At 35.8% G+C, this 14,713-nt stretch overlaps 2 protein-coding genes across 3 annotated transcripts; one reads left to right on the forward strand and one right to left on the reverse strand.

Moving 5' to 3' along the window:
• Positions 1-108: 108 nt before the first annotated feature.
• On the reverse strand, positions 109-4,224 carry LOC132164292 (pentatricopeptide repeat-containing protein At5g66520-like). Of its 2 annotated transcripts, none has more exons than XM_059574781.1 (2): positions 3,756-4,224; positions 109-2,389 (listed from the first exon to the last, which is right to left on the reverse strand). In XM_059574781.1, the coding sequence occupies exon 2, from the start codon at positions 2,238-2,240 to the stop codon at positions 360-362; it is 1,881 nt and encodes a 626-aa protein (XP_059430764.1). In that variant the 5' UTR covers positions 2,241-2,389; positions 3,756-4,224; the 3' UTR covers positions 109-359. The 2 variants fall into 2 exon arrangements, with proteins under 2 accessions (XP_059430764.1, XP_059430772.1); XM_059574789.1 differs by lacking the exon at positions 3,756-4,224 and adding an exon at positions 2,530-2,662.
• Positions 4,225-8,833: 4,609 nt separating this feature from the next.
• On the forward strand, positions 8,834-12,750 carry LOC132183948 (fructose-bisphosphate aldolase 3, chloroplastic). The gene is made up of 6 exons (XM_059597422.1): positions 8,834-9,109; positions 10,008-10,277; positions 10,389-10,498; positions 10,648-10,738; positions 11,449-11,718; positions 12,166-12,750. Exons 1-6 carry the CDS (start codon positions 8,957-8,959, stop codon positions 12,442-12,444), a joined length of 1,173 nt encoding a protein of 390 aa, XP_059453405.1. The 5' UTR covers positions 8,834-8,956; the 3' UTR covers positions 12,445-12,750.
• The last annotated feature ends 1,963 nt before the right edge of the window (positions 12,751-14,713 follow it).

Below are 14,713 nucleotides of genomic sequence, written 5' to 3' on the forward strand. Positions count from 1 at the left end.
ACTAATCCAATCTGATAGATGCAGCCATCCAGGCGTGTGTTTTTGGAAGGGATGGAAATTCCAACAATTTTGTTGATAAGATGATTAGCAATTTGTGAAGCAAATGCAAGAAAAAATGTATGGGCCCATTTGCCATATGACCTATTTGTCCGATCCAGTCTCAAACAGTCCGCCAACTTGTTAAGGCGTGCGAACCCATAAAGGTTTTTTTACATTTACTTTCCGAATTACTAGTAATCCGGAAATCCGGATCCAAAAGGAAGTGCCATGTCGTGATGTTTGGTATGAGAAATGGAACAACATTCCAACATGATTTGTGTTCAGTTATATATAATTAATTGATCATATTGACACAATGGTCACCAGTAATCTTTACAAGAACACTCTCCCATTCTGAAATGGTGGAAGCGATTTCTGTCCCTGACAATGATTTCACAATCATAAGCCTTTGAGATGAGCTTAGTTGCATGGTGACAATCTTTACAGACTCGCATGTTCTTTGAGATCCGAAGAGTTTGTCCTGGTTTGGCTTTCAACAGGCCAAAGGCAATTGCTAGTTTTTCACTGTGGTAGAACAAGGAGTTCTCCTTTTGCTCCTCCTCCTCATCCAGATCATAATGCAGTACTCCATCACTGTCAGGTACATAGCCAATAGATTTTATGCGTTCTAACATCTCATCAACTTTGGCATAAATCTCTGCAGCATGGGGATGAGCCCTTCCACCCGCAATGAATTCATTGAGGACACCCTCCAATTCAATCATGGAAAAACCAGGAGCCTTCTTCACTCCCCTGTCATTCATTAGTTTCCTCACATTAGCCACATCTTCCCATCTGCCAGCCTTGGCATATAAATTAGCTAATAACACATAGCGCCCACTGTTGTTAGGCTCTAGTTCAATTACTCTCCTCCCTATTTGCTCTCCCAACTCGATGTTTCCATGGATTTTACAAGCTCCAAGAAGAGCACCCAATACACCTGCATCGGGGCTCACGGGCATCTCATCAATAAACTTTCTTGCTTCCTCCAGCATTCCAGCTCTTCCAAGCAGATCAACCATGCATCCAAAATGTTCTATTCTGGGCTCAATGCCATGAACTTCAACCATGCGGTGGAAGTAATGGCGTCCCTCCTCCACTAACCCTGAATGAGCACAGGCACTGAGGAGATTTACAAAAGTTATGTTATCAGGAGCTACCATCACCTTCTCCATCTCCTTAAAGAGCTGAATGGCAGCCTCTCCTTTACCATGTGTTGCTAGACCCCCAATCATGCAATTCCATGACGATGTCCCTTTATGGAGCAACCCATTAAAGACTTCAAAAGCCTTCTCCAAGCAACCACATTTACAATACATGTCGATAATAGTTGTTGCTAGCTTTGAGTCCAATTCAATCCCACTCTTCTCGATATACCCATGTATCCACTTCCCTTGCTCTAAAGCTCCTAACCCTGTACAAGCAGATAACATACTAGCCGCCACAAACTTATCCAACACAACCTTTTCCCCACACATCCTATTAAACAAAGCAAACGCCTCATGAAAACGATTGCTCTGGACATATGCCGCAATCATGGCATTCCAAGAAACAGAATTCCTCTCTGGCATCAGCTCAAAAACTTCAAAAGCCTCATCAACAAATCCCCACTGCGAGTACCCAGTAATCAAACTGGTCCACGACACAACATCCCGCACAAGCATCTTATCAAAGACCCTCCTTGCTTTGTCCAAGGACTGAAAATTCACATACATATAAATCAAATTGTTCTGAGAAAACCCATCCGCTTCAAACCCGAATTTCACAACATGGGCATGGACTTGTTTCCCTTCTTCAATAGCATTATCGTCGCTACAAGCTCTTATAACAGAAGGGAAGGTATATCTATTGGGTGCAACAGATTCTTGCAACATCCGCGAGTACAAGAGAATGCAATTTTTGGGGCATTGGCATTGCAAGTAACCTCTCATTATGGTGTTGAAAATGAATGCATCTGGGTGGGGAATTGTATCGAAGACCTGGAGAGCATAACCCATATCACCATTTCTGGATATCGCACAGAACTTGATGATTCGGCCCATGGCATCGTTGTCGGCTGAGAGGCCAAGCCGGATGAGCTGGGAGTGATATTGCTTGAGGTCAGCCATAGTTGAGCATGCCTCGAGGCCATGCACTGGTGAAATGTGCGAATTGGGTGAGCTTAGAGAGGGTGGAGTGGCATGAAGGAGCTGGAGCGTCATTTTCTTTCCAAGGCTGCCTCAGGATTAATGTCCTGACCTGCTTTAAAAATATAATCTTTTGGTGCGTACGGCGACTATTCAACTTAAAAGCCTAAAACGACTGTCGTCTTCATCCATGCCATAAACAACTACCGTTTTCTGGAAGCATTCTAGAATCAAAAAAGAGAAATGAATTAAATTAAAAAAAATTAAAGAAACCGAAAGTTCAGAATGATTATAGAAACTCAAGTAAAGATTAAAAATATAAGATTTCTGAATTTCTAAATAATCATAATGAAAAGTTTCTTACCAATTGAACCTTTCCCAAAACCGTTCATTCCTTGATAGAAAATAATTTTTTTTGTGAAAGCAAATTGGAAATTGTAAGGATATTCCCAAAACCGCTCTTGTCGGTGTGATTTCACTTTCAATTTTTTTTTTTTTTTTTTTTTTTTTTTTCTGCAACATGATTAAAGAAAAAGAAATTAATATTACCTTCATAAATCAAAGCAACAGAAATTAATATTACCTTCATAAATCAAAGCAACGAATAAGAAAAATAACGGCTCGATAAATCAATTCCTATTCTTTGCTACGTATACAAGCCTCAGGATCAAATAAGAAAATTAAAATAATCAACATCCGACCATTGTCAAAAATGGTTGGATGGTAAGCAAATAAACCCACTTAGTACTTTCATCAAAATTCAATTAGTTTTTTTGATGAAGTTCCACATCACCCTTACACATGGACTAATGCATGTGATTTCAAGGCGATATGTGGCGCGGTACTTGTGTTTTTGGGTGACATGTTAGATTAAAAAAAAAAAAAAAAAAGCCAAGTTCGGCACCCTAATGGCAAAATGAAAAAAATAAATAAATAAAGTCCACTTAACCCCCTCAAACTATCACCTCAATAACAATCTACCCCCTAAACTATCAATTGCGACAATTTACCCCCCAAACTACCAAAACAATGACAATATACTCCCAATTGTTAGAAAATGACGAAATTATCCTTACTAAAATAAAAACAAAAATACTAAAATTTTTTATTTTATTTTATTTTTTTTATGGGTATTTTTGTTCTATTGAAAATTCTATAGGGATAATTTCGTCATTTTGCTATCATTGGGGAGTACATTGTCATTGATTTGGTAGTTTGAGAGATAAATTGTTGTAATTGATAATTTTGGGAATAGATTGTCATTGAAGGAGTGGTAGTTTGAAAGGGTTAAATGACTTTACCCAAAAATATAATAATAAATAAAAAATCATCTAACAAAACACCCAAACCGATTCCGAGCTTTATCAACCACAATCACCCAAAATCAAACCCATAGAACCTTGTCAACAAACAATAGTCCTTACACAAAATACACACTCGGTTTTCCTAAATAAAACACCCCAAAATAATCTTCGATTCTAGTGAAAAATCATCTCAGAAACACTCCCCATTTGGCCACAAGAACTCCTAGCAATTCAGCTAACACAACAGGAAATCCTTAAATTAAACTAAGGAAATTCTAGAGATTACCTAACGTGACGATTCTGGGTTGCGGGTTTGCTGCCACGTCGCCGGAAGAGCCACTGCTGCACGTCGCCGGTGACCCAGCCACCACGGTACGCCCCTCTCTTCCCCCAATCTCAGCTCTCTCAACTCTCGGGTCTCTCTCTCTAACTCACGCTCATCTCTCTCTCTCTCTCTCTAACTCCGGCCCTCTCTCTCAATCTCGTTCTCTCGGGTCTGGTCTGGGCAAGGGGAAAACAACCCCTCTCTTTCTCTTCTTTCTCTCTTTCTAGCGGTCCCCCTCTCCCTCTCGCTCTCTCTGTTAGACTGTTACGCACCGAAGCTTTTATAGAAAGAGACAGCAGCAGGCTCTCCGCTCTCTCTCTCTCTCCCTCACGCACACACGCTGCACTTACACCTTCAACGTGAAGGTGTGGCAGGCAGCAAGCCTGATGTGAAAGCCAATCTTTCACGTGTCCAAGTCCTCCCCTCTTAAAAATCCCGTTCCCTAAAAGTCCCAAGTATAATCCTATATATTATAAAATTGTCTTTCTTCACCATAATGTAGTTTTTAAGGTAAATCTCCAAATCACAAATAAAACCCGCTAATAGTATAGGGAATCAAAACCTATAATTATCTATTCCTTAGCAAATTCGGATCTCATAAAATAAAATCACCAATTAAAATCCATAATAACAAATGCCAAATTATGCTTAAATTATTTCATTCAAAATATGAAATAATTTCAGGGTATTACACTCGTCGTCAACCGTGCTTGGCGTCCGTGGTCTTTGGTGGCCGGCCGTCGGTGAGCGGAAAAGGGAAGAGGAAAGAGATAGAGATTTGTCTAAAAATGTGGAAAGAAAGAGAGTTAAGCGTGCCGCGTGCGTTTTCTAACCTTAAAGGTTTTTTTTTTTTTTTTTAATTCCGCACATGGCCACATCAGGAAGTTAAAAAATACGATTCACGTGAAGGGTGTTTGGTGTTACAGAATGTATACGTGAGATATGAATAGTATAATTATATTGAATATTTTGTGTTAATAACACTTGCTCCAAAAGTATGAATGTATTGGTAAAAGCACCCTAAAATCATTTATCTTATGAAGTTAGAATTGTCGTAGTTAGGTTGTGTATGGTATTTACTTTGATAGTGAGCAACAATATATGTGATGGATATTAATCTAAGGGTTTTTTTTTTTCTTTTTCTGATTTTTTTAAAAAAATATTTTGACGTAATATAAAGGAGACAAAATTTTGAATTTTTTTTTTTTTGGTGAGAATGTTTTGACTTTTTTTGGGGGGAAGAAATAAAAAAGAAAAAGGGTTAGCAAAGAAGCTCATAACCTCTTTGAAATATGTAGGTCAGCGAAGTTGCAAGTAACTGTCATAGACTTGGAGCGACAAATAAGTCTGAAAGCCGAAAAGGAAAAACGAAATAGCAATGTATCACATACAAAAGTGCAAACGTTAATAATTTCAAAGAAAATTACAAGAGAGTTAATAATTTCAATAAAGAAAAATGCACAAAGAACTCTATCAATAATTTCAACGACCATTGCAGACGATTTAAAGTGGTTGGCATTCAAACTAAAAAATAAAAATATTTAATTAAAATAAAATAAAAAATATAGATAATTTGTTATTTGATAAGTTCTAAGAAGTAGCTATTTAAATTTAATAAAGTGACTTTGTCTTTTCAAATTTAAGAAAGCATTGTGAATACTTAGAGAGAGATTCCCCTAATAGCAAAAGAATTGAGGACCGCATTCAGAGATGTTTTTCTCGTCATGCTTTTACAAGTAGAGCACATCCTCTCAATTTGCAGATGTGCACAAGGGAGGCGATCCATTCAGTAAAAAAGGCTTGTATGCTTTCCTTGTGAAAGCATCACACCTATTTATCCATCTCTCTCTTCCCATGCATTTTTTTTTTTTTTTTCTTGTCTCTTTCTCTTTAAGCTAATCCCAAAAAGTATTTCTACCTATTTTAATACTTACAAAATCACCTTTCTTAGTCTCTCAAACCATAAAAGACCTACCTGTCTCATAACCTACTGTTTTCTCTTATCTTTTGTGTGGTTTCGTATTTTTATTTATTTTCATCATTAATTAATTTCCATAGGTATTGTATAGTAGTTGCAAGGCTGTGTTATCTCCTAGATTTATCAAAGCCAACCATTTAGGATGAAACCTCCATAAAATTCAAGAATGTCCAAATCTATGATGCAGGAGGGGTGAAAGAATTGAAGGAATAAGGAAGTGGAAACTTATCTATAAGTCTTTGAATTAAAGAGTCATATATTAACGAAAATTCTATCATAAGCGTGTGATATGAAACGTTGTTTTTAGAAAATAACTAAACGCACACGTTTTCAACATATTTAACCAACTTAAATGCACGTTTAACCTTTCATAAGGACACTTGTTTGAATAATTAAACTCCATTTGTCGCAATGATATGCCCTCCAAGCTTATACCCCACGCTATGCGCGGATTTTTTTCATTATAATTTATTTAAAAAGTTTTTAAAAGATTATCAATAGCAAATTTATGTTCTTCACTCAATTAACTCATTGGCTATTAAAACTGAAAATTATTTATAAGATCATTTTTAACCAAATTAAATAAATTTAAAAATTCATAAAGTTTAATCCTTATAAATTGAACGTGTTAAAATTAGGAATAATTACCTTTTTTTTTTCTTATCAACTACCACGCATTGTCAATTTCTTTTCATTAATTGCCAACCTTACTATCCGATCTATCAGACTACAATTTTCTTTTCAAAACTCCCATTCCGTCATTCAAACTCGCTAAATCAAATGGTTAACCCGTCACATGCGCCCCACATGTTATTTTATCAATTTCTATTTCACTTTTGCCCTCACTTTGGGCTGTAAAACCAAACTAGACCATTTTACTATACTCATAAGTACACGGTTAAATGAGAGGAAAAAAAGAAAAAAGAAAAAGAAAAACATAAACATCAAAAAGGCTGAGTCTTCGTCCTCCTTCAACAATCGCAGACTCATAAAAATAAAAATAAAAGCTGTGGGTATTTTGCTCTTCTTTTTTCTTATTTTCTCTTCTTATTCATAGTAAATTCCTGGACGCGTTCATGTGGCAAACAAAAGAAAAGCTATTGCTCTTTCTCCATGCTCACCACCTACAGACCTACTGAAATCTCGAAAACCTTGGTCCCACCCTGTAAGTCAATGCAGTAAACAACTGCGTAAGGGTAAGGTATAGTGCTTGTTATATATAATGTAAATGGCACCATATTTTTATTTTAGTAAGAAATAAAAAATTGTTACAACGTTGTTTTTTAGCGCGCGTTGTTTGATTTTAGATCCCAGTTTTTAATTTAATAATAATAAACTCACACTTCCATGGTCTGTCAACCTCCACGTTAATCATAGATTCATAGAGGAAGAAGACCATAGAAGTTCAACTTACAGCAATGGCCAATAATATTAATGGTAGAGGTCCGTTTGTGGCGGGCGTGCATGGCGGCCTTAAAGTTTCCTTCCTGGCCAGAGGCCCAGAGGCAGAGATTCACAGCCGTGGGCTTCGAATCCAGGACTATGATTGGAAAGGTTGACCGGCCATGGTTATATTTACATAAATAATATCTATTTAATATAAAATTTAACAAAGGTTTTGATTTACAAATATTTAAAGTACAAATCTAAAATCCATCAAATAAAATATTATAATCTCAAAGTCAAAAGGTGCTAATATACAATGAATGGGAAAATAATAAGTAGAGACACAGAATAATACTTTAAGGCTACATTATGATCTTATTCTATAAGTGATAATGCTCATATTTATAGGAAAATTATGTTCGATACAAATATACTTTTACACTAATTATATTAATTAGGTGATAGTCTTTAATTATAATTAGACTTTAACTGTAACTCAATGTTAGTCTTTAACTATATTTAGATTTTAATTGTAACTCAATAACAGTCTTCGTCATGTTAAGAAATTTGAGTGTTTGTTAATGTTAAGTAAAAAGTACGTTATGTTTGAACTAAGCTATTCCTCACATGCAAAATTAAGAAGGGATTATCATTTATCAGTAAGCCTCCGTTCGTGAGAATACACTCACGTCGATTTTGAGATTGATAAGAGTTCTTTATTAGAATCTATGACTGGCATCTCTCTGACCTTGTATTAGGCTTTAGCTAGAGCGACCTTATTTTAGGCTATCTTGAGCCTCGATGGTTATATATTTTTTATTAAGTTATCTTATATAATCTCTCTGGCAATAGTAATTATTATTACTATTTAAAATACAATTTCTTTTTTTTTTAAAAAAAAAATCATTAAAAAAAAAGAAAAAAAAAAGAGCTCGAATCCAAGGGTGATGATACAGAATACGCTGGCGGGCATGCATGCATGCCCAACTTTTTTTTTTTTTTTTTTTTAATAATTATAATAATAAAACATTATATTTTATTATTTTAAAATATCACATCAGCCGGGCGTGCATTACGCCCGGCATGATGTTTAACATCACCCCGAATCCAAATATAAAAGGATCGTGATACACAAGCACGTCGCTTGCTGTTTTACTTCATCCAATATAAAATATCCTCGAGGAGTGAATCACAAAGAAGATTGTCTTTTGCTAGCAACAACCCATTATCAATTAATGTTAGGTGAGGGAGATGGCTCATGACCGAATTCCTAGCACTTCTTTGGCGTCTTTGACTCTATCTAAATGCTATGATTGATGCTTTCTGAATAATAATAATGCTATGATCGATTAGTACATGGACGAAATCACCCTTCCTCATATCTCCGTATTCGATTCAATTTTTTTAATAACGAAAGAAAAATTCGCACGTACAATTAATTGTATAATATTATAGTATATAAGCATAATCATTCAATCGATTAAAGCATTAAAATCGGATGAAGAGGCTAGGATGGTAATTTGACAGGGCAACTTTAGAACTCTAGTAAGGACTGTTTGGTAACGCCGCATGTAACCTGTCGCATTGCCACGTCAATTCCTATAGCGGACTCTTCGAGAAAAACAGTGTCTTGTTCCGCCCCTGCACACGCATGTTACAAGTTATAACCAACCCAGCCACCTACCCACCCACCCAAACAGAGAAGAAAACAAAGTCCGCTTAAACCAAACCGCGAAACCTTTTTTTCTCGGAAAACAACACCAGACCCGACCGATCTCGCTCCACTCTCGCTGAAGCCATGGCCTGCACGAGCTTCACGAAACTCAATGCGGCGTCGTCTCAGTGGATCGGCCAGCAGCCCTTCACTCAGCGCCACGGATCATCGGCTACTCGCCGAGTCTCCGTCCCGATCCGCGCCAAGGCTTACACCGACGAACTCGTCCAAACCGCTGTGAGTCATATTGTTTTCCTAATCACCTATTCGTAGGCCTTTGGCTTTAAATCGTTGAATTTCTGGCATCTGTTTCTGGTTTTGCATGCTTTGCTACTGGATCCATATCTGATTTTTGTGAATATATCGCTGTTAATTATTGAATTCTTTCGGTCTGAATCGCACTTTTATTGGGTTATGATTAATTTTAGCTTATCACTCTTTTTTTTTTTTACTGTCAGGGACAATTATGTTCGTGTTTTATTTATTCGACTGGCTAAATTCGTTCTTGTTCACCACCTTTATGATTTTTTTTTTTTTTGGTAAAGTCTCACTGTCTTGTATTTTATTTTTCTTGTTCTCTGCTCCTTTGGGTTTGGGTATGGTTTTGGAACGCTCAGGTTAATCCCATCCCCATCCAAGGGGATATGGAAATTTTCGTGTAGATTTTCTTTTGTTTAAAACCATTTCAGCCTCGGTGTCAAATTGGAAGGGAAATTCTACTTGATTGGTTAAACTTGGGTTGACAACCATTGATTAGGAGGAAAAAGAGAGTGAATGATTTTCAATACAAGCTTTATTTTTCTCTTGTCGATCGTGCCACTGATTTTAAGTTTTATTTGCATATCGATTACTTATAGTCACCCTTAATCGCTTTTATACAAATTATTTACGTTGGAGAGCTTTTTTTTTCGAAAAAAAAAAAAAGATATTGAAAACACTTTATGAAGACGCTGTGCTTGCTTCTAAACGGCTTGTTTACAGATTCAAGCTCAGATCACTTCCAAAACTGTTACTTGAAATACTTCTTTATTTATTTTTAGATGAGTGATACTTGAAATAATTATTGACACAAAGAATGACAGTGATGATAGTTTATTTTGTTTGATTACCTTTGGTGCCTTTCTTTATGGTGTAGAAATCGATCGCGTCTCCTGGTCATGGGATCCTAGCCATTGACGAATCCAATGCAACCTGTGGGAAAAGGCTAGCGTCTATTGGGTTGGACAACACTGAGACCAACCGACAGGCTTACAGACAACTCTTGCTTACCACTCCTGGCCTGGGTGAATACATTTCTGGGGCCATTCTTTTTGAGGAAACACTGTACCAGTCGACTACAGATGGGAAGAAGTTTGTGGACTGCTTGCGTGCCGAGAAGATCGTTCCTGGCATTAAAGTTGATAAGGTATAATGTCAATAGAATGTACTAAAATTTCTTCTTAAGTGCTCTAAGTAATATGGTATGTTGTAATTAAAATGTTTCTTTGGTTCTCATTTTCGATTTCTTGGGTTTCAGGGTTTGGTTCCCCTACCAGGATCAAACAATGAATCTTGGTGCCAAGGCTTAGATGGATTGGCTTCAAGATCTGCTGAATACTATAAGCAAGGTGCTCGTTTTGCTAAGTGGTAAGTCAATCAATACTTCTTCTTCTTTTTTCTTTTTTTTTCTTTTTTTTTTTTGTGAAATTTTGCTTTAGGAAGCATGCATGAAACTTTCTGTTTGGTTCAATGTGGCGAAGAAGTACTTCTTATTATCTTCTTGTTGAAATATCCAGGCGGACAGTTGTTAGCATTCCTTGTGGCCCTTCTGCTCTAGCTGTCAAGGAAGCTGCATGGGGACTTGCACGTTATGCTGCTATTTCTCAGGTGTGCCTTCACGATTAAAGAACTATTTTTGCTTGGATTCGTGTAAACCTTGTTTAGCAGAGTTAGGAATGGGGGGTTTTGTTGGCACATGGTGGGGTGGGTCAGTGCATGGTAGTCTCAATATATTAAATATCAGTGAAACTGATTTTCCATTATGTGTCAAGTGACAAGCAATTCTATATGTTGGCCAGACTTTGGAAATAAGATGTAAAAATATACATAGACATATGTTTTCTAGATGTCACATTCAACTGTAATGGAACCTGGTAGACGTTAGTTTGGAAATAAGATGTATATATATACGTATTTTTTCTAGAGTTCACATTCAACTGTATTCAAACCTGCTACTTTCATAAGGAACATTGGATCAACTTTATTATCTTTGGTTGCCTTTTAAAAGATTGGAAGAAGGTTCGATCATTGAGGCTGTTGACCCTTTATGTCATCATTTGATTGTTAATCGTCAAGTCAGTTTGCTTCATTCCATGCTTGGAATGTTATTTAGAAACATCCTCACTTTTCTCCAGTGTTGCCCTAAATTGGGTTTATCCAAATGTTTGAAGAATACCATGGCCTATGCCTTTTACAGTGATAAAGAGAGGACTGATTTTCTTTCCCGACATTTTCTTCCAAATTGTATATTATTTGTTTCTTTTATCGTTGTTTTCTTTTACTCTTTCTACGTTTCATTATTCTGATTTTATATGCAGGACAATGGTCTTGTGCCAATTGTCGAACCTGAGATTCTTCTTGACGGGGACCACCCAATTGAGAGGACACTTGAAGTGGCAGAAAAGGTCTGGTCGGAAGTGTTCTACTACTTGGCTGAAAACAATGTATTGTTTGAGGGAATCCTACTTAAGCCCAGCATGGTAACCCCAGGGGCTGAACACAAAGAGAAGGCTTCTCCACAGACCATTGCCCAATATACACTCACAATGCTTAAAAGGAGAGTTCCTCCAGCAGTTCCAGGAATCATGGTAAGAATGCCTTGACCCTATGGTTTCAAAGTTATATTTCTTCTCTCTTTCTGTAATAATAAATTAAACTATACCCCTTTGATAGTTATAGCCAAGTATCTTATTTTTGTTTTCAGGGAATAAGTGTATATATAGATGATCCAATTAAGTCCATTCTCAGCCACAAAAGTGTTTTAGAGTAGTCTTGTATCTGACTGCAAGTAGGGATGGATATTCATGGTTGAGATGGTCTTGAAAAATGCAAAGTAGCCTTGCGTCCTAGATAGTAGGATAAGAAGGTTTTCTTCTTGAGATTAAGATTATAAAATAGTCTTTGCCTTGTTGACATTTTATGTGGTTTTTGTCTTCCAGTTGTGATATGCATGCATGTGATTTCCTCACCTAACTCATCGATTTTCGGATGAAGAGTTGAAAAGTGTAACTGATCTTTTTCTGTTTACTTCTCAGTTTTTGTCAGGAGGACAATCTGAAGCGGAAGCAACCCTGAACCTAAATGCCATGAACCAAAGCCCCAACCCATGGCATGTTTCCTTCTCATATGCTCGTGCACTGCAGAACTCTGTGCTCAAGACATGGCAAGGACGTCCTGAGAGCATTGAAGCTGCGCAGAGAGCACTTTTAGTGCGAGCAAAGGCAAACTCCCTGGCTCAGCTTGGAAAATACTCTGCTGAGGGTGAAAATGAGGAAGCCAAGAAAGGAATGTTTGTCAAGGGCTATACTTATTGAGCCAGAGTCTGAGTCAACTCATGCCTCTTGGCCCTTGGATGTGTACTTTCTGTTTTGCATATTTATTTTTATTTCTTTCTTTTTGGCTATGTATGTTGAGCAGACTTACTATTAGATGAGCTTTTTAATTTCTTTCTCCCCCTTCTCATTTAAGACTAGAGAGCTGAATAATACCTGTGAGAAAGAAATGTTTTTTAGAACTTCAACGTAGGAAGTTGTTGGGATCAGGGGAAAGCAAGAACAATTATCTTGAAATTGTATCTTTCCTAAGTTATGGTTCCTGAAATTCCATGGATCTTGAGGATATTTCAGCGTGACTGTTTACCCTTTTCTTTCTTTCTACTCTTTTCACAGTCAGCATGTTATATTTTTTTTGTTGATAGAAAGATGTAATTTACCAAGCAGAGTTATCTCACAAATGAGATTTAGAAAGCGATTTAGTGCCCATGAATCCTGATCCCATTTAGATTACGTACTTTTTTTTTTTGGGGACAGAATGTAGATTACATACTTGGGGTGAAACTTGAAACACGGTTGTGCCTGTATGCCCCTCTCAAATTAAGTGAATATTAATTATAGTTGAGTCAATGCCGGAACAAGATCCTCTTTAGTTTAAATCACGGTTAGTTATACTTGAAGGGTATTTTTGTCTTTTCACTGTTTGAGGGAACAAAAATACTCTTCCACTATAACTAACTAGATATTCTCCAGTTGAAATGAACGTTAATTAATGCTAAAATTAATTGACCACCGTTGAAGAAATTCTCAGATGCGGTATGTACTCTTTGTCCAAGGTGGATATTCATTTTTCTTTTTTTGTAATAATATCTACCTAAGGTTAGAAGAACATCTAGCATACCCCATGAGAACACCTAGATTATATATAAGATGATATTCTGGGGCGGACCCAAATATTCGTTCTCCAAAATTTGTTACAATTCTTTATAAAATATACATATTTTATGAATTTGTCTCCCCAAAAATGATATATTTGTCCCCCAAAATTAACATATTATGCATTATTCTATTTATATTCTTTTTATGTTAGCCATCTTCCCCACATCTCGTTTTTCCTTGCATTTTTTTTTTGTGTGTTTTTTGTGCAAAAGTATGCAATATGATGAAAATATATGTTTTTATTTATTTTTTTAGCGATTATTCTGCAGTCATTTGGGTTTACAATATTTATTTTTTGTACTATTTTTCTTTGACTCTATAGATCGTGTTTAGTTTATTTTGCTAATTGTTTATATTATTGTGTGTTTGTAATGCTATGAGATTAAATTTAAAAACTATATGTTTTTATTTTATATAAACAAGCATAAACACATATAGATAAATTATATTTATTTATGTGATTTTGTATTTATATAAGTCAATATTCCTAACTTATTAAAAAAAAAAAAATCCATCCCCATACCATAAATCCTGGTTCCGCCACTGGTGATATTGTTGAGTTTGGGGAATTTTTTTTAACAAATATTTTTTCTCTCTTAATGCCACAAATCTGGCCATTATTAATAGTTGAGACTTGAGACGATTAATAGTTCTTATTTCTCACCCCTTTTTGATAGAGAAAAGTATTTTTAATAAATACTTGTTCGTGTAAGCATTAAATCTAAAAGTGCATTTTTTTTTTTAAAAAAACAAATCTAAAAGTGTGTACTGCACCAAAAAAAAGAAGAAGAAAAAAGCCTGGCATTTTCTTTATGTTTTAAAAATAAAATGTTAGATGTTCTCCCGGTCATAGGTGAATATTATTCTCTAAAAACCAAGTGAGAAAAATAAAAATTAGGTGAGAAAATATCTACCTAAGAATATGAGAACACCTAACATTTCATTTTCTAAAAACCAGGAGAAAAATAAGGGCTATTTTTTTTTTAAGGTTTGATACGGACACAACACAAACCCAACTCATGGCCAACTTCTCTCCTACGTGTAAAAAAATTTTGAATTTTAAACTAAATAAATTGTCTTTTTTTTTTTTTTCAAATTTTCAGAATCCCAAAATCATCTCTATCAAATTTTTTTTTTTTTTTTAAATGACACGTAGGAGAGAAGTTGGCCATAAGTTGGATTTATGTTGTGACCTTAACATTTTTTTTGTTAGAAAATATTATGGAAAATGTTAAGGTCACAACACAAATCCAACTAATGACCAACTTCTCTCCTACGTGCGATCTAAAAAAAAAAAAAAAGAGAGAGAAGATTTTGGGATTTTGAAAATTTGGGAAAAAAGACAATTTTTTTGTTTAAAATTCAAAATTTT

This window comes from Corylus avellana, chromosome ca1 (genome assembly GCF_901000735.1).
Source record: "Corylus avellana chromosome ca1, CavTom2PMs-1.0".
NCBI classification, from domain to species: Eukaryota; Viridiplantae; Streptophyta; class Magnoliopsida; order Fagales; family Betulaceae; genus Corylus; species Corylus avellana.

Coding starts and splice junctions, on each gene's coding strand:
- LOC132164292 (XM_059574781.1), bottom strand. CDS start 2,240: ATGACGCTCCAGCTCCTTCATGCCACTCCACCCTCTCTAAGCTCACCC.
- LOC132183948 (XM_059597422.1), top strand. CDS start 8,957: ATGGCCTGCACGAGCTTCACGAAACTCAATGCGGCGTCGTCTCAGTGG. Junction 10,278..10,388: donor CTGGCATTAAAGTTGATAAG/GTATAATGTCAA, acceptor CTTGGGTTTCAG/GGTTTGGTTCCCCTACCAGG. Junction 11,719..12,165: donor CAGCAGTTCCAGGAATCATG/GTAAGAATGCCT, acceptor TTTACTTCTCAG/TTTTTGTCAGGAGGACAATC.